Source organism: Pipistrellus kuhlii, unplaced genomic scaffold, assembly GCF_014108245.1.
Source record: "Pipistrellus kuhlii isolate mPipKuh1 unplaced genomic scaffold, mPipKuh1.p scaffold_m20_p_22, whole genome shotgun sequence".
Classification (NCBI taxonomy): Eukaryota; Metazoa; Chordata; class Mammalia; order Chiroptera; family Vespertilionidae; genus Pipistrellus; species Pipistrellus kuhlii.
In genome coordinates, this window is record NW_023425521.1 from 3,967,344 (window position 1) to 3,988,616 (window position 21,273).

Sequence of the window (21,273 nt, forward strand, 5' to 3'; positions counted from 1 at the left end):
GCCCTTGGGGGCTAGGCCTCTGGGGAGGGTGGCCCTCACAGGCTCTCTCGCTTGCAGGAGGCTCCTGTCCTGCTAGCCAGCTACTGTCTCTGTCAATGGGCCCTGGGCTCTGCCTCAGGTCGCCGGAGGGCAGAGGAAGGCCAACACTGTTCTCCAGCCCCATCTCTTAGCTATTTGTTATTAAAAAATTTATTTACAGTTTCCGACTCAAGATTAATTGTGAAATGTAACAGGAATGGCATAAAAGGCCTAACATGCCCTCTGTGAGGGCTGTGCACACACTTGCTCTATTTCCAAACTAACAACTCAGGTCCTCACCCACAGCGAGGCCCCCACTTCTTCCTCCGAAATGAGAACAGAATAGCACCAGGCTTCTGGTAGCTCCAACACTTAAAGAGACACACACACAGAAGCAGAGAAGGGCGAGAAGAACCACAGTACAAAATGTAATAAAAAAAATGTGGCCAAACAATCGATAGCAAACTCATCCCCATCTCCAGATTAATGGCTCGGCTGAACAGAAATGGGGGGAGGTTGGCAGGTGGACCACTGACCCTGGAGCAGCACCCCGGTGGGCACCCAGGCCGAGGCGGGGAAGAGCCAAGGGGGTCTGTGCCCGGAGGGCATCTGCCAGGTCTGGGGCTCAGGGGGCAGGTTAGCGCTGGGCCCGCTCAGTGCAGCAGGGAGCTCTGTGAGTGCAGCAGCCGAGCCCTCCTCTGCTTCATATGTTCCTGAGATCTGTGTGCACAGCGTGGGGTGCTGGGGGAGGGGACAAACATTTTGGAAAGCAGGAGAGCCACAAGCTTGTGCGAAAGGAGGGGGGGTGGAGGTGGGGACACCTACCCTGGGCTCTGCGGAGGGCGGGAAGCCAGCCAGGGTTCCTGCTGCTCCAGCTTCTTTGTGATCCCTTCCTGTGCCAGCCTTGCCTCTGCCTCCTGGCAAGTGGGCAGCTGGCTATGGCCGGGCTAGCCCAGCACAGGTCCCTGCCAGTGGGGAACATGGTTGGAGATCTGGGTAAGAGAGGGCAGCCCTCAAGCTGGCTCGCTCGGTTCCACCTGAAGACTGGATGGGTGGGAGGACTCGATCGGTCCACCCTGCACTTGGTCATGACAACAGCTGTTCACTTGGCCTTCTGTCTCCATCAGTGAGGCCGGGCGCTGCCCCTCGGTGTATCTGGCTGCCTGGCTGGGTGAGCAGCCGTCAGCAGAGGTATAACTTACACCTGTGCCCCTGGCCCTCACGTTGGGAGCTGTCCGGCCCCAGGAAGAGCTGCGTGCCCTGGGGCCTCACAGGAGCAGTTTGCTGCTGGTGCTGGGACACAGGGAGGCAGGGCTGGCAGAGGCTGGCTCCCCCACCGAAGGCAGAGGAGGGGGAGGTAGCCTGCTCTCTGCAGCCCCCCTGGGGGTTACGTGCCTGCGGCTGAGTGCAGGTGGGCGGACAGCCGGCCCTGAGCAGCCGAGAAGCTGGGAAGCCGGTCAGTCTGCTGAGGGCTGGGGCCGGGGGCTGGACCCTCAGAGCCCTCAGAGCCCTCAGAGCCCGGGGCATCTCCTCCTCCAGGCCAGGGGGCCTGTGTGGCCCAGAGCTCTGCTGGCCTGTCTGAGGGCCGCCAGGGGAAGGGGTCTGGGAGGGAGAGGCTGGTCTGTGGGTAGCACAAGGGCAGGGGCGAGGTCAGAGGCCTGGACTCGGGGCCTGGGAGGGGCAGGGAGAAGAGATGTCTGCCATCGGTGGTCCCGGTGCTGCAGGGGCTGAGGGCTCCGGAGACAGAGAGGGAGGCCTGTGGCCAGGAGACCCCTGGCCTCTTCCCGGCATTGCCACTGGGGAACCGAACCTTCCGCTTGTGGCCGACGCGTGCCGGGTCTGGGCCAGAGGAGAGGTCGGCAAAGTCAGAGCTGGTCAGGAGGCAGCGAGAAGTGGGGCTTCTCGACAGCACTGCCCTTGGGGGGTCCATAGCAACATCACCTGAGCCCCCCAGGTCCTGGCAGCTCGCTACTGGTCCGAGCATCTCACCAGCCCCCACGAGTTCAGCTGGTGACTTCCGGCCGCCCGCCAGCCCATCCTGCTGGTGGATGCCAGGGGCCGGGTGACCGTCCCCCTTCCTCCTCCTGGGAGATGCTGCCCGGCCACACGAGGGCTGGCCGGGAGGCGCAGTCTCAGGAGACAGAGGGTCACGATCCGAAGCCGGGGAGCCTGGCTGCCTGTGGGGACAGACGTACCCTGTGGGCAGTAAGCGGGGTCCTCCCGGGCCGGCTGAGGGCAGGGTGGGGCGTGCATGGTGCTGCCCTGCTGGGGTTTGGGGTGCCAAAGAGACCTGCCCGCTCTGGGCCCCGGGAAACGCTCGCTCTTGGGGTCTGACGGGCAGCAGTGGCCAGTGCTGCCCCTCTCTGAGCTCTGGGGCCTGTGGTCAGGGATGGCCTGAAGTTCCAGGCTGTTCCTTTTAATAACTTCCCAGAGGAGGCTGGGCCCTTCGGTGGGTGGAGGCGGCAGCCCAGAGCCTGGCCGTCCAGGCTGGGCCCAGGAAGAGGCCGAGGGGGAGACGAGGGCTGAGCTTCCTTGGTGGAAGCTCAGAGAACCCTGGAATTCCACGGAACCCCGGCAATCCCCTTCTGGGGTAACTTCTAGAGGCAGAAAGACCTTGCTCTTCACCCACCAGAGTGTCCTTCCACACTTGGAGAAGGCCAGGCCCTTGCAGCCCCACGGCTGGGGCAAGGCTCTCACGTCAGGAAGGGAGCCGCTCTCTGGTTTGGCTCCAACCCAGCAGGCTACACACCCATGGCGGTCTCTCCCACCCACCCACCCACCCACTTCTACAGTAAACCAAACAGAAGGTGACTGGAAAGAAGGGTGAGGGAAGGGAAAACAGCACAGCCTGGCCCATGCTGTCACCCCTGAGGTCCCTCCCCACCTAGAGAGGCAGCCGCAGAGGAGTGAGGGCGGAGCAGGCCGGGCGCTGGCGGGGCGCTCACCTGGGGAGGCTGGCGGGGGAGGGGATCTCCGCAAAGCTGTGGCTGAGCTGGGCGATGATCCGATCGACTTCTGCGTACGGGTGGGCTTCCAGGGCAAAGGCCTGGTGCCGGGCGCTCTGGAGGTGCTGAGAGGAGGCACAGCGTCAGACGGGGAGGGGGGGGGGGCCAGCAGACCCCGCCACACAGGGAGACTGGGCGGGAGCGGCTCTCAGAACAGCCTGGGAAGCATCTGCTCAGGGCAGGGCTCACCCCATGGAGCTCCTCGAAGGCCTGCTGGCAGCACTCGCAGAAGCCCCTCTTCCTCCTGAGCGCGGTGCGGGCGGCCGGGCGGAGGCGCGGCTCTCGGTCCTGGCGTCCCCTGGGGAGGGTACAGGGGGAAGGTGCTCACTGCTCAGGGCCACGGAGCTGGGCAGGCGCAGGGATGGCAGGAGGGGCGACGAGGAAGCTGAGACCTCCTAGGGGCACCCTGTCCTAGCTCTGCCCTTCTCCCTCCACACATCTCAAACCACAGGTGACAATGGGTGGTGGCGGCTGACAGCGAGAACTCTTGGAAGAACAGTCCTAGCTCTGTGCTCAGACCCAGACCCTCGTTCATTCGACTTGAAAATGAGAGGGGACCGGCCTCAACAGCAACAAGGGGGCTGCGCTGCCTTTGACCTCCCTCACCTCAAATGTCCCTGGACTCGGTCTGTCCCTGTGCTTACAGGTCCCTTGCACAGCCGCAATCTTAGCTAAGGACTTTCAAATCTCTATCTGAATTTCAGTTCCCTTTTGCTATGGGCAAACTCAACAAATCTAAAATACTCCCCTTTAAGGACTTTCTAAGTATGACACAAAACCCAGGAAACATAGGGAAAAAGTGATAAATTTAACTACATGCACATTTTTAAAAATGTATGCACAGCAGAAAACAAGCAAAGTTGAAAGACAACCCACAAACTGGGGCTGTGGGGGCCGTGTTATTTATAACCAGCACGATAGCATTTCCCCGCCATAGGAAGGGCTCCTTACAAACCCCTAAGAAAGTGATTAATAACTGAATAGAGAAATGGACAAATGACATGCAGAAGATGCACACAAAGAAATTCAAACGATCCATCAGAACAGACTGAACCTCATTCGTAATGAGAAAAAAATGAAGATTCTAATCACACCGAGATAACAGTCTTTAATCTATCAGATTGGCATAAATCAACAAGCCTGACAGCTCAGCGTTAGCCACGGGATATGGAAACAGGCTCTCTGGGGGGGGGGGGGGGGGGGGGGGGGGGGGGGGGAGGGAAGGTGGGGGGTGTGGTGGGAGGTGCGTCAGAGCGGTTACTGGCATCATCTCCACATAAAGCAATTTGGCCGCATTTATCAAAATTATAAATGCAGGTACCCTTTGACCCAGCATTTCCACTTTTAGGAATTTATTCTGCAAATATACTTACACAATCAAATTTTCCTTAACAAGACTATTCACTACCGCCATCAAAGGGAATAAGGATGCTGTTCAGGTACGAACAGAAATTAACCTAAGACACAGTAAGAGGCCAAAGCAAGATGAGCGCAGCCAACACTGTGCTGCCCCCAGGGAGGACGAGGGCGCAGACACCATGCACCTCTGTGGACGGAGGCCGTCTCTGGAGAGAGACCGCGATCTGGAGTTAGAGGACGGCCGGGGAGACTCTACTCTAAACCCTTTGTAATGCTTGGATTTTGAACCAAAATAATCTTTTATTTTTTAATCCCCACCTAAGGATATGTTTAGAGAGAGAAAGGGAAAAAGAGAGAGAGGGGAGGGGAGACTGATTGGTTACCTCCCGTACGTGCCCTGATTGGGAATTAAACCTGCAGCCTTTTGGTGTCCGGGATGATATTCCAATTAGCTCAGCCACCCGGCCAGGGCCAAAATAATCATTTTTAAATAAATAAAAAAAATCAAACATTTCCTCCCAGATTTCTCTCTCTCTCTCTCTCTCTCTCACACACACACACACACACACACACACACACACACACGGAACCCTGGCCAAAGCCCTCCCTGTTTCTCACATGCAGGTACCAAAGCTTCATTGTTCACCATCTTCCTTCTACAATCCCGAGGCTGCTCTGCTATTCCCAGGTATAGCACCACCTTCCAGCCGCAGCCCGCAGCCCCTGGCTGGCGCTCTGGTATCCCTGCGCCTTCTAGAAAAGATGTGAAGGGCACCTGAACTTCACCTCAGCTCCTTCTTTTCTTCCTCCCCTCTGCCTCCTGCCACACCCCGTTCTGTTTTCCCTCCCATGGGCACTGCTTCCTTTGTGCTGGTGGGCAGCAGGCTCTCCTCGGCCCTGGGTCCTCTCGGCTGAGTCTGCTCTGTGTTGTCCTCCTGTGGCCCAGAAATTAAAGGGTCCCTGAGGCACCTAGTCCAGCAGCAAGCCGCACTCCTGCCCGCTGATTAGCGAGGCCCACGTCACACACCCGCAGAGCAGGAACACCAGTGCGCCTGTTCGCCACTTCGATGTGCATCCCATCGCCCAGGGAGCTCCTGAGGATGCAGCCTTTGGGGCTCCATAATCAGAGACTGTGATTCCGGAGGTGTGAAGTGGGTCCAGAGACCACTTTTCATGGGACCTCAGGGGACTCTGATGGAAGGTGGTCTGCAGATTTGAGTTTCAGAAACCAGCCCATTGTCCTCTGGACACCAGTCCGTCTTCAGCAGGGCCGGAGAACACCAAGTAAAACGGATTACACTCCTTGTGTGTCTCTTCTCTGGGCTCAGTTCCCAGAATAGACTTCGCCTGAGGAGCTGACACATGGCCATTCCCAACCTGAGCAGCAGGCCCCCGAGGGGAAGGACCTTGACCTGTCACCAGCCCTTGTTCATCAGGAACCGGAAAGACCCACCTGGGATGGCGCGAGCTGCCCGGGAGCGTCAGGGCCTCAAAGGGACTTGCGTCTCTGGGTCCCAGAAAAGAAAGTTCAGGAAAGGATTTAAACTGATGGTGGAAAGGACGGAACTTCCTGAAACACAGAAAACTTCCACGGTGACTATAGTGGGAAGGAAAGGGTGCCAGCCCAAATCCCTAGGTCCCAATCCGGATAAAGTGGACTCCCACCCGCACATCTCTAGGTTCTAGAACACAGTTCCCAGCAGCCTTAGTAGGTGAAATTACTTATGCTCTCCGTCTACTTCCTCCTGCCTCATCGGAGTGCAGCAGCCACCCCGAGCTCCGCGCAGAGTGGACACGTCGGGAAACGAAGCACAAAAGGCTCGGGAACTCGCCCAGGAGCTCACAGCCCGGATGCGGCCAACGTCAGACCGGAAGCCACATCTCCCGGCCCTTCCATTTTGTCTCCCGACCCAGAACCACCTTGGGGGACTCTGGCCTCACAGAATCTAAACAGAAGGATGTTTGAACCTCGGCAGTGATGTCCCTGCTCCACGGACAGCGGAACATGCTCTGGGCTGGTCCTCGGCCCCCTCTGCAGGGGAGAGTTCTGAACAGAAAGGAGGCCAGAGCAGGTTACGGAGGGTCAGACCACACTGGGTGCTTTGGTGTCTGCCCACGTCCCAGCTCGGAGCCAGATCGGATCCTGTGTGGACACTCAGCAAACCCCGTGATGTAACTGCGGGCACCCCGAGTCTGGTGCCCCGGCCTGTGCTCGGGGTGAGGGCAGTGACAGCCCTGTGGCCTCAGGAGTGAACAGGTTTCTTGGACCCCTAAAGGGAAAAGGGTGCCCTCCACAGCCCTGGTACCCCGTTTCTTTCTCTTCAAAGTTGTTCTGTTCCTGCTTAGGAGGCTGGATGCTGAGGTTGGAAAGGCTACCAGGCTTTGAAGAGCACCTGACTCAGAAGGGCACATAAAAAGCATCACAAGGAACCTCAGCTCCCCTGGATCTCCTCTGCTGCCTCTGATGCTCCTGCGACAGCGGCATCACCTGTGCTGCCATGTGCGGGGAGAGGTCCTGAGGCACTGACAGTGTCTCTCAGCTGCCGTATGAGTCATGACGACTTAGGTTTAACTGCTTGTGAAGGGGCTGGGATTGGCACACGTGGACCCCATCCCACCGGAACCGGACGGGATAGCACCTCATTGCCGTCCTATGCTCTTTCCACTCACTCTGGGCCACCAAGGCCACGTGTGTACTGTGCTGTGCAGGGGAAAGAGAAGGGAATGCAGGCCCCCCTGGGGGATGGGCAGGCATGCCAGGCTCACAGGGCTGGGTCTCTGGCTGCCCTGCATGAGGCTGAAGGACCCAGAAAATTCTGGTCCCAGGTCCAGACGAGCTTTTTTTTTCAAAACCCTTTTCTTTGGGACTTTGATCTAGTGCTTACTGGAGAGTCAGCGATAACCCGGGTGGCTCACAGCTCATCAGGTTATCACCAATGGACTCTCCTGCTCCAGGTACAAAGGGGTCCCGATGGTGGACAGGGCAGAGCAGAGAGGGGGCCAGATGGGACAGTTAGTATACCTTCTAGCCTCAGCTAGTGAAGTAGGTATGTGCAAGTCTTTCCTTCCTCTGACCTCAGTTTCCCCACTAGGAAGAGGGACTCTCTCCCACTGAGAAATGGCACGTGCCAGGAGAGAGCCCTGCACCGCAAAACAGAAGCGTTTCCAATGCAAGGGAATCCCAGCACCACCCCAGCACCCTCACTTCCGCTGAGATGACTGCACTAGCCCTGCACTGGGTCTGACAACCATTCCATAAAGTGTCAGCATACACTCAGGAGCAAATGGGATCATAAAAGCAGAGTGTGAGGAGGAAGTAATTCACACACAGGATCATTGACCTGATTCATACCAAGGGGAGTGCCAGCTGCCCTCAGGTCTCCCCTGGTCTACGCGAGACTTCTCCATGACGGGAGAAAGTGGCTTCTGGGAAGACACGGGTGCAGGGCTGAGGGGCTCAGCGGGGACCTGGCCTCCGTGCGGGCCTGGTGGGGGAGAGCGGAGGGGGAGGAGGCCCCACTCACCTGCTCTCATCTTCGATTTTGAGGAACGGCGCCTTCAGTCTGGCCACTGGGAAGGAAGAGGGCACACATCAGCCATCCGTCTGCTCCGGTGCAGGGCGCACGGGGCGGCACACAGGAAGTGCTGCCCCAAGGTGCGCCTTCCCACTTGGGAGTGAGGCAGCCGCTCCCCCTCCCGCCTCGCCCTGGGAGAGGTCCACTTTGGGGGCAGAGGTGCAGGGTGCCCGGGGGCCTGGCATGCCCTCCCTCCGCAGGATGGAGGAGCCTCCTCACGTGGGTCCCGGAGGCTGGAATCGACCACCAGACACTGCACTGAGGGGGAGAGATCCGGCCCCTGCTGCTTTCTGCTAAAAGCTGCTTCCCTGACCCTTCCTCCCAGGTCACAGTCCTGAGGGGCCTGCGAACACTCCCAGAATTCCCCAGGAGGACCCTGGCTTATTTGGGGGCGGGGAGGAGCAGAGAGGGAGAGAACTAAAGAGTGTTAGAGATCTTAGCAGAAGGATGGTAAAAAAACAAACAAACATCAAAAGTGAAATCTGGTTCATGAACAGAATAGGGCCAAGGGTCCTGGAAGGACAGATCTGGAGGCAGTTACTCAGGAGATTCGCCCCCTCCCGGCTAGTGGCCTCCCAGGGCACCACATCCCGGAGGCTTCGAGAACCAGCTCTCCCCTCCTCGGTGACCAGAAGTCCGTCCTGCCCAAGGGGCCGGGAGCCTGGCCAGAACTAACAGCCTCCGAATCTTCCAAGAAGCCGGCACCTCACAGCTTCCACGCGAAAAAAGCTGCCTTTCTCCCGGTAATTACTTCTCTCCGGGCGAGTCCTTGTCTAATTAACGGAGACAGTTATACAACCCGTTCCCCCACAGGTTTCCTCCAATTTCGAGCACGGGAGGTGCCAAGTGCCTCTTCTTTAGCTCCTGCTTGTGCCCGAGAAAATGCCACGTAAAGAGCATCTCTGGGAGAATCACCCGGAGGAGAGTCTCCCGCTGTCCGAGGGAGCGGAGCCGGCCTGCCAATCTGCCTGTTTGCCAGTTCAGGGAGCTGGCATTTCTGCGCGCGGCAGGCAGCTGTCCCCTGCCCACTCCCGGCTGAATCAGAGGGAGAGGACGCGGAACTTCCCGGATGGCGCGAGCAGCCGGGGCCAGGAGCCAGCGTGACCGCAGGGGGGCTTGGCTTTGGAAGCCCCAGCCCCGCAGCTCTGGATTCGCTCAGGGAGGCCCCTCTTCTGCCACGGCCCTCTCCGGAGCCCACCCAGGCCCTCTCCGGAGCCCACCCAGGCCCTGGAAACACGACGGGACCACACAACCTGGGCCCGCTTCCTGCCGCAGAAGAGGGAGCAGATGCTGCCACAGAGGGAGTCGCGGGAAGCATTTAGGAGGGGAGGGACTGCGATTAGAGGAGGAACAGCTCCCACACTGACCTTTCCGTGTTCTTGACGCTGCGGGACACGTTCCCTAAATGGAAAGGAAAACAGGTTAAGGGGTTCGGGGAAGCGGGCTGGCGAGCTGAGTCGCTGTGAGCCTGCCCCATTTTGCTTCCTGTTGTCAGCTGGGTTCTGAGCTAGGACTGACCTGAGTACAACGGCTCCCTCCGCCTCCCCAGGGACACGATGAAGGGTGAGCTTGTGTGTGAATCTCCCGCTGACTTTATAAATGGCAGCTGCCCAGCCCGTGCGGCTCAGTGCTTGAGCACTGACCTATGAACCAGGACAGGACGTCCTGGTTCAGTGCCCGGTCAGGGCACATGCCCAGGTTATGGGCTCGATCCCCAGTGGGGGGGCTTGCAGGAGGCAGCGGGTCAATGATTCTCTCTCACCACTGATGTTTCTCTTCTCTCCCTCTTCCTTACTCTCTGAAATCAGTAATGATATTTAAAAAAAACTAAATGGGAAAAAAATAAGAAATCATTTAGGGTTGGGGGTGGGGCAAGATGAGAGAGCCAGTGAACGGATGGCTGCAAACCCTCCTCCGGCCACACATCCGGGCAAAGACACCAGAGTAGCCTTCACATCCCCTCCCACATCTGCAGACGGCCCAGAGCTCACTCCCGAAGACTCCCAAGCACCGGCACAATGGATCATTAAGTGAACAGAGCCAAGTAAAAACACTGCGTTTGTGTAAAAAAAGGAAGAATTTAAAAATATATACATTTTACTGATTTTTTACAGAAGAGGAAGGGAGAGGGGTGAGTTAAAAACACTGATGAGAGAGAAACATCGATCAGCTTCCTCCTGCACACCCCCTACTGGGGATGTGCTCGCAACCAAGGTACATGCCCTTGACCGGAATCCAACCTGGGACCCTTCAGTCCGCAGGCCGATGCTCTATTTTGCCCAAACCAGAAAGGGCAAAGGGGAGAATTTCTGCTGCACATGCACAGCATCCTGGAAGGACACCTGGCGAACTGTTCACACTGCTTATCTCAGGAGGGGGTGGCCAGGAACAGAAGTTGGGGAGACTCACAATTACGACAATGCAAAGCTACTGACCATCTGTTTTGCTTCCCAGAGATGCCTAGACCAGAGGGTGCAGGGCAAGGGGTGCTGAGGCCGAGTGCCCCACTGGGTGTGCATGTGGCTTTCTACTGCTCGTGGTCCTGCTCCTGGGTGCCAGGCACTGAGCGGACCTGCAGGGCTTAGTCCGTCCTCGGATTCTGGCTGGTGAGAGCTCGTGGCTGTAAGTTAGCCCGGGCTCTCTGGATATGACACACGCAGTTCTAACTCCAGCAAAGGAAGGAAAAGCCAAACCAGGATTTGGACTGTGGCAGCTATTTCAAACCACCCCTGCCAGCCCTGCCCCACCCGTGCTGTCTGCAGGCTCATTCCCAGCTGAGAGATGTCCCCAGAAGGCGGCTGGCCAGGCCGGGGCATTCCTGTTTTCCGGAGGCCAGGCGGCAGTGAACGTCCAGTGCGTCACAGGGATGTGAGGTGACGCGGGGAGAGGAGGACAGGCTAAGCACCCAGGATGAGCTAACCGAGAGGCCGCACTCTTACTTTTCCTGAACGGCCAGGGACAGAGGGCTCGGTGGGCACAGATTTACTAAAGCTGTCATCAGCTTGCAAACCGTCCACTTCGCTTCGGTTCAGCAGGATGACCTACCTCTGGCTTCTGGGGCCCTTGTTTCCTCACACACACGGCGTCTAGAGAGAGCTGCTGCACCTGCATCACCATGTCTGCGGAGGACAGAGGGCCGTGGCTAAGGGTTCCTCTCTCATTTCCCCAGCAGAGCCCCGTCCTGGGGACTAGTCTCCCCAGGCCTGGCACAGTGGGTCACACCAGCCTTGCCTGCCCCCTTCTGGCTACATGTCACCTGTGCACCTGCCGGTAAAAGCAAGGGCTGGGTCCTCTGTCCCTGGAAAAGAACCTATCCCGGCTTCCTGCTCTTTTGTAGCACTGACTACAGCTCCTTTTCTTAAAATCTGTACCCGAGGAGGATATGCTTATCGATTTTGTTTTTTAAACGTTGGAGAGGGGGGAGGAGAGGGTAAGACAGAGAAACATTGAGGTGAGAGACACACATCAATTGGTTGCCACCTGCATATGCCCCAACGGGGGCCAGGGATCCAGCCTGCAACCATGGTACATGCCCTTGACCCAGAATCAAACCCTCGACCCTTTGGTCTGTGGGCTGACGCTCTAACCACTGACCAAACCGGCCAAGGCGGTTGGTTGATTTTCTATCTCTCTGGCAGATCTCAGGCTGGATCTGGACCAATCCCCTTCAAGGATCAGAGGAAAGCCAATAAGCAGTGGAGCTGGGTATGAGGGCCAGACACTGCCAGCCCACTCAGGACAGCTGTTCTGGTGCAAACTTATTACAACCTGCGAACAGGTGTGAGGCGACCCCATAAAAAAGAAAGAAATGAGGTGTAGTTGGGCCAAACCAGGCTGGAACGTGGATCACACTACTCACTCCTGGTGAGACTATGGATAGTGCACTTAATCCCCAAGGCTCAATCTTCCACAAGGGCCCTCGGCAGAGGACTGTGGTGAGGATTAAATGAGGCAGTTCCCAGCACGGAGTAAATAGCCGGTAAGCGGCCGTGGATAACAAGGTTATTTCCTCTTTTGTAAAACATGATTACCGCGTTAGCTTGAGGCGTGCCGCTGAGTGGGTTAAACAGGATAGCACCTTCTAGTACATACGCTCTGCCATTGTTACAGCTGGTCCGCACCCTCCCACCTCTGTGGATCAATACGGTGACTGAGCATGCCTGGCTGCCAGCCAGCTTACACCTCCGCTCCCTCTAAAAGCAGACATTCCCGATCCGTCACCAACTCTGCCCTCCGCAGGAGCCCCGGGCAGACGGTACCGTCCACATGCAGAATCTTCACGCCCCAGGAGCGGGCGCTGGTCAGGAGGCTGCTGGGACTCCCGCTGCCGCCTCCGCTGCTGCTCCCCTGGAAAGACAGCAGCGTCAGGAGCCGCCACAGGGCCCGAAACTACGGGGCAGGCCGACCTGGCTTCTGGCAGCTCTGGACACCAACCCTCCACGTGGGCGGGCCACATCTGGACGGGATGGATTGCTGGTCTACCTGCACACTCTGCTCCGGCCACCTTGTGACCAGGAAGGAACACACGCTTATAAGAGAGTCTCTGGGCAGAAAGCTCACAGTGAGTAATAAATACCGGTGACAATCACCATCATAGCAGGAAGCTATGCTGGCCACACTTTTCCTGCCCTGCTGCCCAAATGTGACATCACCCTCCCGCACACCGCCAATGCATCCATCCTCAGGTCACTTTAATGACTCCTCTCACAAAGTCACGTTAATTAATTCCTCTCCTGCCACTTAACTTGGATGGTTCTGGGTTCTCACAAAAGGTATAAACAGCTACTTTGTAAAAGGTTTACGGTCTGGCCCTGGCTGGGTAGCTCAGTTCGTTAGAGCATTGTCTCGATATGCCAAGGTTGTGGGTTCGATCCCTGGTTAGGGAACATACAAGAATCAACCAACGAATGCATAAATAAGTGGAATAACAAATCGATGTTTGTTTCTCTCTCCCCTTCCCACCCTTCCTTTCTCTCTAAAGTCAGTAAAAAAATTTAAAAATCTTTAAGAAAATAGGTTTACAAATCTAGCTTCATATCCCACAGCATCCTCCAAAATTTTCTTGGTAGACTCTGAGTCAGAAAAATCAAGGAGTCAAATCCTGGCTCTACCACTGACACCCTAGGTGACTCTAGACAAATTATAATACTTAACTTCTCTGAGCCCCACTTCTTCATTTTTAGGAAGGAAACAACAATACATCTCATAGGTTGGGTGTTAGTAGAGTTGACCCTTGATCAGTGCAGCAATAAGGGGTTCTGAGCCTTGTGTAGCTGAAAATCCACACAAGACTTGTGCCTGGGGATTCACTGGAGATTGGTTCCATGACTTCACACAGATACCAAAATCCACGGATACTCAAGTTCCCTATATAAAATGGCATAGGTCAACGAATACCATTGGCCATTCACACCTGCGCACTCCCAACCATGGATCAAAACAATACAAGTATTAATGGGGGGGGGGGGGGGGAGAAGCCTACATATAAGTGAATCTGTGTTGTGTGAGGGTCATTTGTACTTCAGAAGAACCTTGGGACCCTCCGCTCACCTGATTTCTAATGGCCTTCTGCAGTAACTCCTTCCCTCTGCTCAGAGGAACCTGACAGGAGAGCAATGAGAGATGTTATATACACCACCTGTGCAAAGACAGACATTTACACGGGTGCTGGCCAGGAGTCATGTCTTGGAAAACTTTGAGCAACCACAGCTCAGAAGTGGCCGAAAGAGCCTAGAGCCTTTTGGAGGTAAAGGTAAGCCACCCCCACGCTCAGATCATCCATGCTGTGGCCTGGACCCTCGTGGAGGACTTTTTTGAATTCACCAGAGATCTAAGTGTGACAAATGTTCTAAGACTTCCCTTTAAGGGTCTCTGCACTCTCCACATTTATATGTAGGCCAATTCGAACAAGCCCTCTCTGGTTCAGAGGACCCTCCTATTGTTTCTGAACCCCTGACTCTGCAGTCCCTTAAAAAAGGATTATCTATCTATCTATCTATCTATCTATCTATACAAAAGGCTAATATGCTAAATGTCTGACCACCTGACTGGTCGCTCTGCCATGCACTGACCACCAGGGGGCAGACACTCAACACAGGAGCTGCCATTTTAACCATGCTACAACATGGATGAACCTTGAAAACATGTTAAGTCAAATAAGCTACAAACAAAAGGAGAAATATCAGTGAATCCACAGATATGAGGTATCTAAAATAGGCAAGATCATAGAGACAGAAAGGAATTGTAGGGAAGGGAAATGGAAAGCTATTGCTTAATGGTTATAGAGTTTCTGTTTGGAAAACAAAAAAGTGGTGATGGTTACACCACAGTGTGAATATAATTAATGCCAATGAACTGTACACTTAAAAAAAGGTTAAAATGGCATATTTTTATGTACATTTCACCACAATTTTAAAACATCTTAAAAGTTACGGCTTGAAGGAGTACCTCTGTCTACCTTCTGTAATTTGGCAAAAACAAAGGCTAGAGCCATGGAGTGGGGAAGTGGCTATCCTATATAAATATGTAAGAGAGACACAGCTATTGGTCGCCTCCCACTGGTGCCCTGACCGGTGCCGGGGATCGAGCCTGCAACTGAGGTACGTGCCCTTGAGCGGAATCGAACCTGCGACACTTCAGTCCGCAGGGCGATGCTCTACCCATTGAGAAACACTGGCTAGGGCTCCACGAGGTCCTTACCAAGTCTGCGGGTTTCTGGGGAGGCCTGGGGTGGCTGCCCTTTGCGTCAGCCATGGACGGTGTTTCCACTCTGACCTCGCCGGGGCTGGGGCTGGCGCAGCTCCTGTGGCCCGTCCCACTGCTCTCTGCCTTCGCCTCCCTGCGGCTGGACACGATGTAGCTTACTTCTTTGCTCAGAAAACCCTCAATGACCTGGAACCAGATCACAGAGATGGCTGAAACCCAAAGGCAGATGTGGAATCATCGATACCGAGAGGCTGGAGAGGAAATCTTGGCTGCTAGACGTTCCAGAATCAATGTCTTTAAATAGACCAAACGCAGCGCTGCACTGGGCCCCCACGTAGACACCGTCCTAAAATGTGAAAGCTGGGGTAGCACTGCTTACACCAGACAGCTGTATTTATTTGTTGTTAATCCTCACCCAAGGATATTTTCCCATTGATTTTTAAAGAGTGGAAGGGAGAGGGAGAGAGAGAAACATCCATGTCAAACCCCAACCAGGGCCAGGGAACCTTCAACCAAGGTAGGTGTCCTTGACCAGAACTGAACCCGGGACCCTTCAGTCCGCAGGTCAACACTGTATCCACTGAGGCAAACCGGCCAGAGCTGGTAGGTAGTTTAATGGCTGTACATTCCTCCCATCCCAGTGTATCCACTTATTTGCAGTGTGACTTTGCTGTTCTTTCTATCAGGAGGTAGAGGCCTATTCTTCACCCCCTTGAACAGGACTCCTGTTGTCCAATATAATGGTGTAAATACGTGAGTTCTTAGAGCCTAGGCTACAAGAGGCCTCGTAGCTTCTCCCTTCACTTTCTGGGAAAACCCTGAGACCACTGGCTGGCCTAGCTTACTGTATATGCACACGACAGTATACATGCATACAATGCATGGATGAAGCTTCTCATACGTATGAGAAGCCACAGAGGCAGCCAGCACCAACTGCCAGCTGCGTGAGTGAGGTCAACTTGGTCCTTCCAGCCCAGCTAACCCTTCACCAAATGTGGCTGCAAGAGAAACCACCAAGCCAACCCAGAGAATAGTGAGAAATAACTTGTTTTAAGGCCAAATCCTGGGGTGTTTTTGCTTGTTTTTTATATAGCAAAGGCTAAATGATAGGAAAGACTAAAAGTTCAAAATGTATTTTGGGGCCAGTTTGGGTAGATGATGGTCATTCAGTCCTGAGTCTCTACATCCCTAAGTTTCTGTTAGATTGACGGCGAAGAGTCTGCATCCTAAGTCTCTTCAAGCACTTTCCCCACTGACCTACCGCTCTTGGGCCAAGCACTATCATCCTATTTTCTAAACACAAGAGCTGTCCATGCCCACCCTGACTAAACGTTCCATATGACATACATCTGCTTTAAAAAGATTTTTTAAAAAGGACTCAAACCCAGTAAATGCTCTTTACCCAAAGTTGTTCACCACAGTGTTATTTGTAAGAGCTCAGATTTAGAAATAATCTGAATGGCCATAGGGTAAGTTAAGTAAATTAACAATCTACTCAAAAGAATATTATAGCTGAAACTGGTTTGGCTCTGTGGATAGAGTGTCGGCCTGTGGACTGAAGGATCTCAGGTTCTATTCCCGTCAAGGGCATGTACCTTGGTTGCGGGCACATGTAGGGTGTGTGCAGGAGGCAGCTGATCGATGTTTTCTCTCAACGATGTTTCTAACTCTCTATCCCTCTCCCTTCCTCTCTGTAAAAAATCAATAAGATATATTAAAAAAAAAAAAAAGAATATTATATTTTCATTACAAATAATGCATATGAAGGACAATAATGATAGGGAAGTGCCAACAAAAAGTTGGTAATAAAAATGTATTTATGATCATAGCTACACAGAAAATAAGCATTAAAAAAGACAGACTACAGAAGTAAGATAAAAGGTTGCTCAGGGTTGGGGGTATTGAGAGGAAATTGGGAATGACTGACATGGGTCTGAGTTTCTTTTTTAGGGTGATGAAAATATTCTAAAGTTCACTGTCTAATTACACTTGGCCATCTCTGTGACTATCCAAAACACACACAAACCACTGAATTATTCACTTTAAATGGGTGAACTGTATCTCAAGAAAGTTGTGAAAGAAAATGAAAGAGAGACTACAGGAAAAAATAAATACATCAAAACGATGGTTGTCACTTGCAGCAGTTCCACGTTTTCTAACATTTCTAGAATGAGCAGATAATCCCCCCCCCCCCCCCCCAATTAGGAGAACAATAGTAACTTTATTTTAAAAAGTGGCTTATACTGAAAAGTGCTTTGGAAAAATGTAGCAATACCTGGAAGACAGGTATAGTCCTTCTCTGGCTCCTGCCCTCCCACCCGGGGACCCCGGAGAGAAGCAAACATACCCCGCCCAGCTGCTGAATTGCCTCTGACAGAAACTGGAGAGTCTTGCCAGCAGGCAGATCCAAGTAAAAGGACTTTCCAGAAAAGGGCTGCTGCCTCCTAGCATCTGGTGAGCTCTTCCGGCATTTTTTCAGACAACCGGACACCCCCAGCTGAGCCCCTAAGAAACAACAAAGACGAACACAGTGAGAAGCTTGAGCTGAGAGAGTCCTGTAAGTCACACACAAACCCACAAATCGTTAAAAAAAAAACAAAAAACAAAAAAAACCCAACAGGGCTAACATCTCTCGCCTTTTTCCTCCCAAGAGGCTCTGGGGCAGGAGTAGCACATTTGACCTTGCATCCCTAGTTTTGACCTGTTACGCACCTAGGTCCGGAGCCCAGAACCTACTCTCAGCCATTGAACTCTCCAGCTCAAGGCAATGGTCCCTGAAGGACAAGACAGCTGAAGCAGTCCTGGCCTGTGTGGCTCAGTAGGTCGAGTGTCCTTTGGTGCACGGAAAGGTCGCTGGTGATTCCATCAGGGCACACGCCCAGGTTGCGGGCTCGATCCCCAGTAGGGGGCCTGTAGGGGGCAGCCCATGGATGTTCCTTCCGTTCACATCGATGTTTCCTTTCTTTCACCCTCTCCCTTCCTCTCGCTCTAAAAAGAAAAAAGAAAAAAGAAAAATCAATAAAAATGTTTAAAAACAAACAAACAAAAACCCAGCTGAATCACCTTCACTGGCCTACGACCTTCCACTACCCCCTCCCCCACATCCCCACCTCACCTCCCAAGCCCCCACAATCCCCAAAGCAGGTACCAAGAATAGCAAGACTCAACTGCATCCCTACCCACACCCCATCCCAACTCGGAGACACCTTCCAGGCCCTGGCAACCTCAGTTCCTCCGTCCCTGTGTCCACCCAGCTCCTGTGACCCCTCCGGGCCCCACTGCCTTCCCCGCTTCTGCATCTGTCCGCTCCACTTTCAGACCCGTTATCCTCTCTACAACTTTTTTTTTTTTTAATACAACTTTAAATTGATTTCAGAGAGGAAAGGAGAGGGAGAGATGGATGATTCTCATCCATAATGAGAATCATCCATCGGCTGCCTCTTGCACGCCCCCTACTGGGGTCCAGCCCGCAACCCGGGCATGTGGCCTGACCGGGAACCGAACGGTGACCTCCCGGTTCACAGGGGGACGCTCTACCACGGCACCACGCTGGCGGGGCCTCTCTGCACCTCCTTGGACCCCTTTTTGCTTTCCTTCTTGCCCCTTCTCCCTTCCCCGGCACCCGTACCCTTTCCCGGGGCCCCCAAATAGTCGGCTGTCCCCGGCCTCCGTGCTCCTTCTTCAAGGCTGCTCCGTCACCATCGCGGACCCCGGGAGCTCGCCCGGGCCCAGAGCCCCCGGTGCGGACCCGCGGCCACAGCAGGTACCATCCTCCGGGGCCGCCGCCGTCGCCGCTTCGTTTTAAATTTCCTCTCGGCTCCGCCCCTAGAACAACATAATAGCTCAGAGACTGCCCTACGGTGGCCCTGGGAGGACAATTTTAACGAGGTAACTTCTTCCAGCTCCTTTCGCTTTTTCTTCCGCTTTCTCTCTGGTCTGATCCTCGGCTGGAGGTACTCCAAGCTTTAATAGCCAGCAAGCTGGACCCTCGCTGGATTCTTTTATTTTATTTATTTATTTATTTATTATTATTTTTAATATATTTTATTGATGTTTTTACAGAGAGGAAGGGGGAGGGATAGAGAGCCAGAAACGTCAGAGGGATAGAGAGAGAGAAACATCGACAAGCTGCCTCCTGCACACACCCCCACTGGAGATGTGCCAGCAACCAATGTACATGCCCTTGACGGGAATCGAACCTGAGACCCTTCAGTCTGCAGGCCGATGCTCTACCACTGAGCCAAACCGGTTTCGGTAGATTCTTTTAATTTTTAATATATTTTATTTATTTTAGAGAGGAAGGGAAAGGGGGAGAGAGAGATAGAAACATCAATAATGAGAGAGAACCATTGATTGGTTGCCTCCTGCATACACACTACTGGGGATCGAGCCCACAACCCAGGCATGAGCCCTTGGCCAGGATAGAACCTGGGACCCTTCAGTCGGCAGGCCAACGCTCTGTCCACTGAGCCAAACCAGCCAGGGCCCTTCCTGGATCCTTCACACAAGCTACTTTGAAAGTCCCAAGAGTTCGATGATAAATAATCAAAGAAGCTTAACACGTACAGAACATGTACAGTTTAAATGAAGATTTCTCATACCCATTTCATCTTCACGTCTTTGTCTCCCTCCCTTTTCTCTACCTACCCATCCAACCAAACATTTCTCACAAGAGGCGTCTCCATTTCTCACCTCCCATCTTTTCCCCAACTCATCCAATCAGACTTTGGTCCTCACCTCTCCTATAAAACTATACTTATGCAGGTCAACTGTGACTTCCATGGTCCCAAATTCTATGGTTATTTTGGTATTCTCATCTTACCCAACGTTTAGGACACTAAAACAGACTCCTTTTCCTTCTTGAACACTTTCTTCTTTTTGCTTCCATTTCTACCTTTTTCACCTTACTTCAGTGGCTCCTCCTCAATTTCCACTGCTGGATCCAAAGGTTCTGTTTCACCGAGAAACGTTGGAGTAGCCACGGCTTTAGCCCTTAGCCCTGGGCCCTCTTCTCTTCCCTATTAACACTGTCTAGTGACTTCATGCGACTCCATGGCTTACAATTCAGCCCTATGCTAATGCCAGCAGAATTTCTATCCCAAGTCTAACCTCTCCCCTGATCTCTAGATGTATATATTCAAGTGCCTATTGGACATTCTTAATATGTTCAAAACAGAACATTTTTTCCACTGCCCCTTCCCAGCCTTCCCCATCTCTGGAAATATGTTACACACTCAGTTGCTCAAACCCCAAACCTAGAAGTTATCTTTTAGTACTCTAAAGGACATCTTTTGACCACTGCCACTACCCTAGTCCAGGCCACTATAATTTCTTGTCCAAAATACTAGGTCAATTTCTAACATTACTTCTATTCTCGAGTAGCTTCCTATCTCTCCCCAAAATAATCCATTCTTCATGCACAATCAGAATGTTCTTTTAATATTAAAGAATATATATATATATATATATATATATATATATATATATATAAATTAATTTCTGAGAGGAGGGGAGAGGGAGAGAGAGATAGAACCATCAATGATGACAGAATCATTGATTGGCTGCCTCCTGCACCACCCTTACTGGGGATTCAGCCCCACCTGTGACACAGCCACTGGATTAGTAGTTTGAAGACTTGAAACAGGAGCAAGTCTTTGGGGACTGCCTCTGGCTTCTAACTCTATTACTGTCACACTCTGACTCTAAGCTCACAGAAGTCATGAGGCTAATATTCACTCTATCCTGCATTTCTTGTCTTTTCTTTCTTTGATTAGAGAATTTTCCTAAGATTTTATTTGAACCAAAACTAACAGCAATGCCAGGAAGCAAGATCTTAAATGCCCCCTCCTATATTTCTACTGAGTAGTAGGGTTCCATGTCTATTTACATTAGACCAAGATAATACCAGTAGAGAACTCTCTCGAGAGGCCCTTTGCAAGGTAGACAAGCCCCTCCCTTTCTTTTCCTTGCCATCCCCTGAACAGCTTCTATCTGAACTCTGTAGCCCAAGCCATGCATGATTCTAGGGAGGCCACCTAAAAAAATCTTTGAACACGGCTCCCTGTATATGGATGTTTCTTTTTCTCTTCCAGTCTTTTTGTCTAAAGAACTCCTATTCTTCAAGGAGTGTAATTCCCATCTCCACTAGCAAGCCTCTCTGGATCCCCCACTTTCACAGCTTTCAACCCTATTCCAACAGGCAAATTTAACGAAATCTTCTCCTAGGAATCATACTACAACCTCCATAAAAAAAAAAAAAAAAAAAGCAAGCTCCATTAACACATTTAAGAGACTTTGTGACATTCATTTTAATATTTTCAGTGCCCAAGAGCAATGACATGCTGTGGGTAATCAATAAATATTGAGTGAATGGAGGAGTCAGGTCAGTGACCTGCCAGTAATTCAGGGAAAGCCAACCCAGGTGCTTGAGTAATTCACTTCGGCCCAGAGCCAGGTGTTTTACAGGGTCAGCTGAGTTTCAAGCTCTTGTCTCTGGTGAGGTTCCCTGTGGTTGTGACTCTCTCAATTTCCTTATCTTCAATTAGTGGACAATGAAAGCATCTCCTCAGGGTTGTTGGAAGGGCTACAGGAGATAATGCATCCAAGGCTCT

General features: G+C 52.9%; 1 protein-coding gene across 2 annotated transcripts; it reads right to left on the reverse strand.

Annotated features, from left to right (window-relative positions):
- Window positions 1-413: 413 nt before the first annotated feature.
- DBF4B (DBF4 zinc finger B) lies at window positions 414-18,479 on the reverse strand. Of its 2 annotated transcripts, none has more exons than XM_045586195.1 (13): window positions 18,291-18,479; window positions 17,375-17,650; window positions 17,010-17,167; window positions 14,657-14,848; window positions 13,508-13,558; window positions 12,217-12,304; window positions 11,003-11,076; window positions 9,325-9,358; window positions 7,907-7,952; window positions 5,836-5,889; window positions 3,213-3,321; window positions 2,964-3,088; window positions 414-2,195 (listed from the first exon to the last, which is right to left on the reverse strand). In XM_045586195.1, the coding sequence occupies exons 2-13, from the start codon at window positions 17,406-17,408 to the stop codon at window positions 1,406-1,408; spliced, it is 1,755 nt and encodes a 584-aa protein (XP_045442151.1). In that variant the 5' UTR covers window positions 17,409-17,650; window positions 18,291-18,479; the 3' UTR covers window positions 414-1,405. The 2 variants fall into 2 exon arrangements, with proteins under 2 accessions (XP_045442151.1, XP_036307223.1); XM_036451330.2 differs by having other exon boundaries at window positions 5,836-5,952.
- Between the last annotated feature and the right edge of the window lie 2,794 nt (window positions 18,480-21,273).

What these genes read in the sequence shown, in the direction of transcription:
- DBF4B (XM_036451330.2), bottom strand. Translation starts at nt 17,408, where the DNA reads ATGGCTGAGAGTAGGTTCTGGGCTCCGGACCTAG. An exon ending in AGCGTCAAGAACACGGAAAG is followed by an intron (nt 7,953 to 9,324) that starts GTCAGTGTGGGA and finishes CTTCCTTCCCAG; the next exon opens with TGGCCAGACTGAAGGCGCCG. An exon ending in GGCAGCTCGCGCCATCCCAG is followed by an intron (nt 3,322 to 5,835) that starts GTGGGTCTTTCC and finishes TACCCTCCCCAG; the next exon opens with GGGACGCCAGGACCGAGAGC.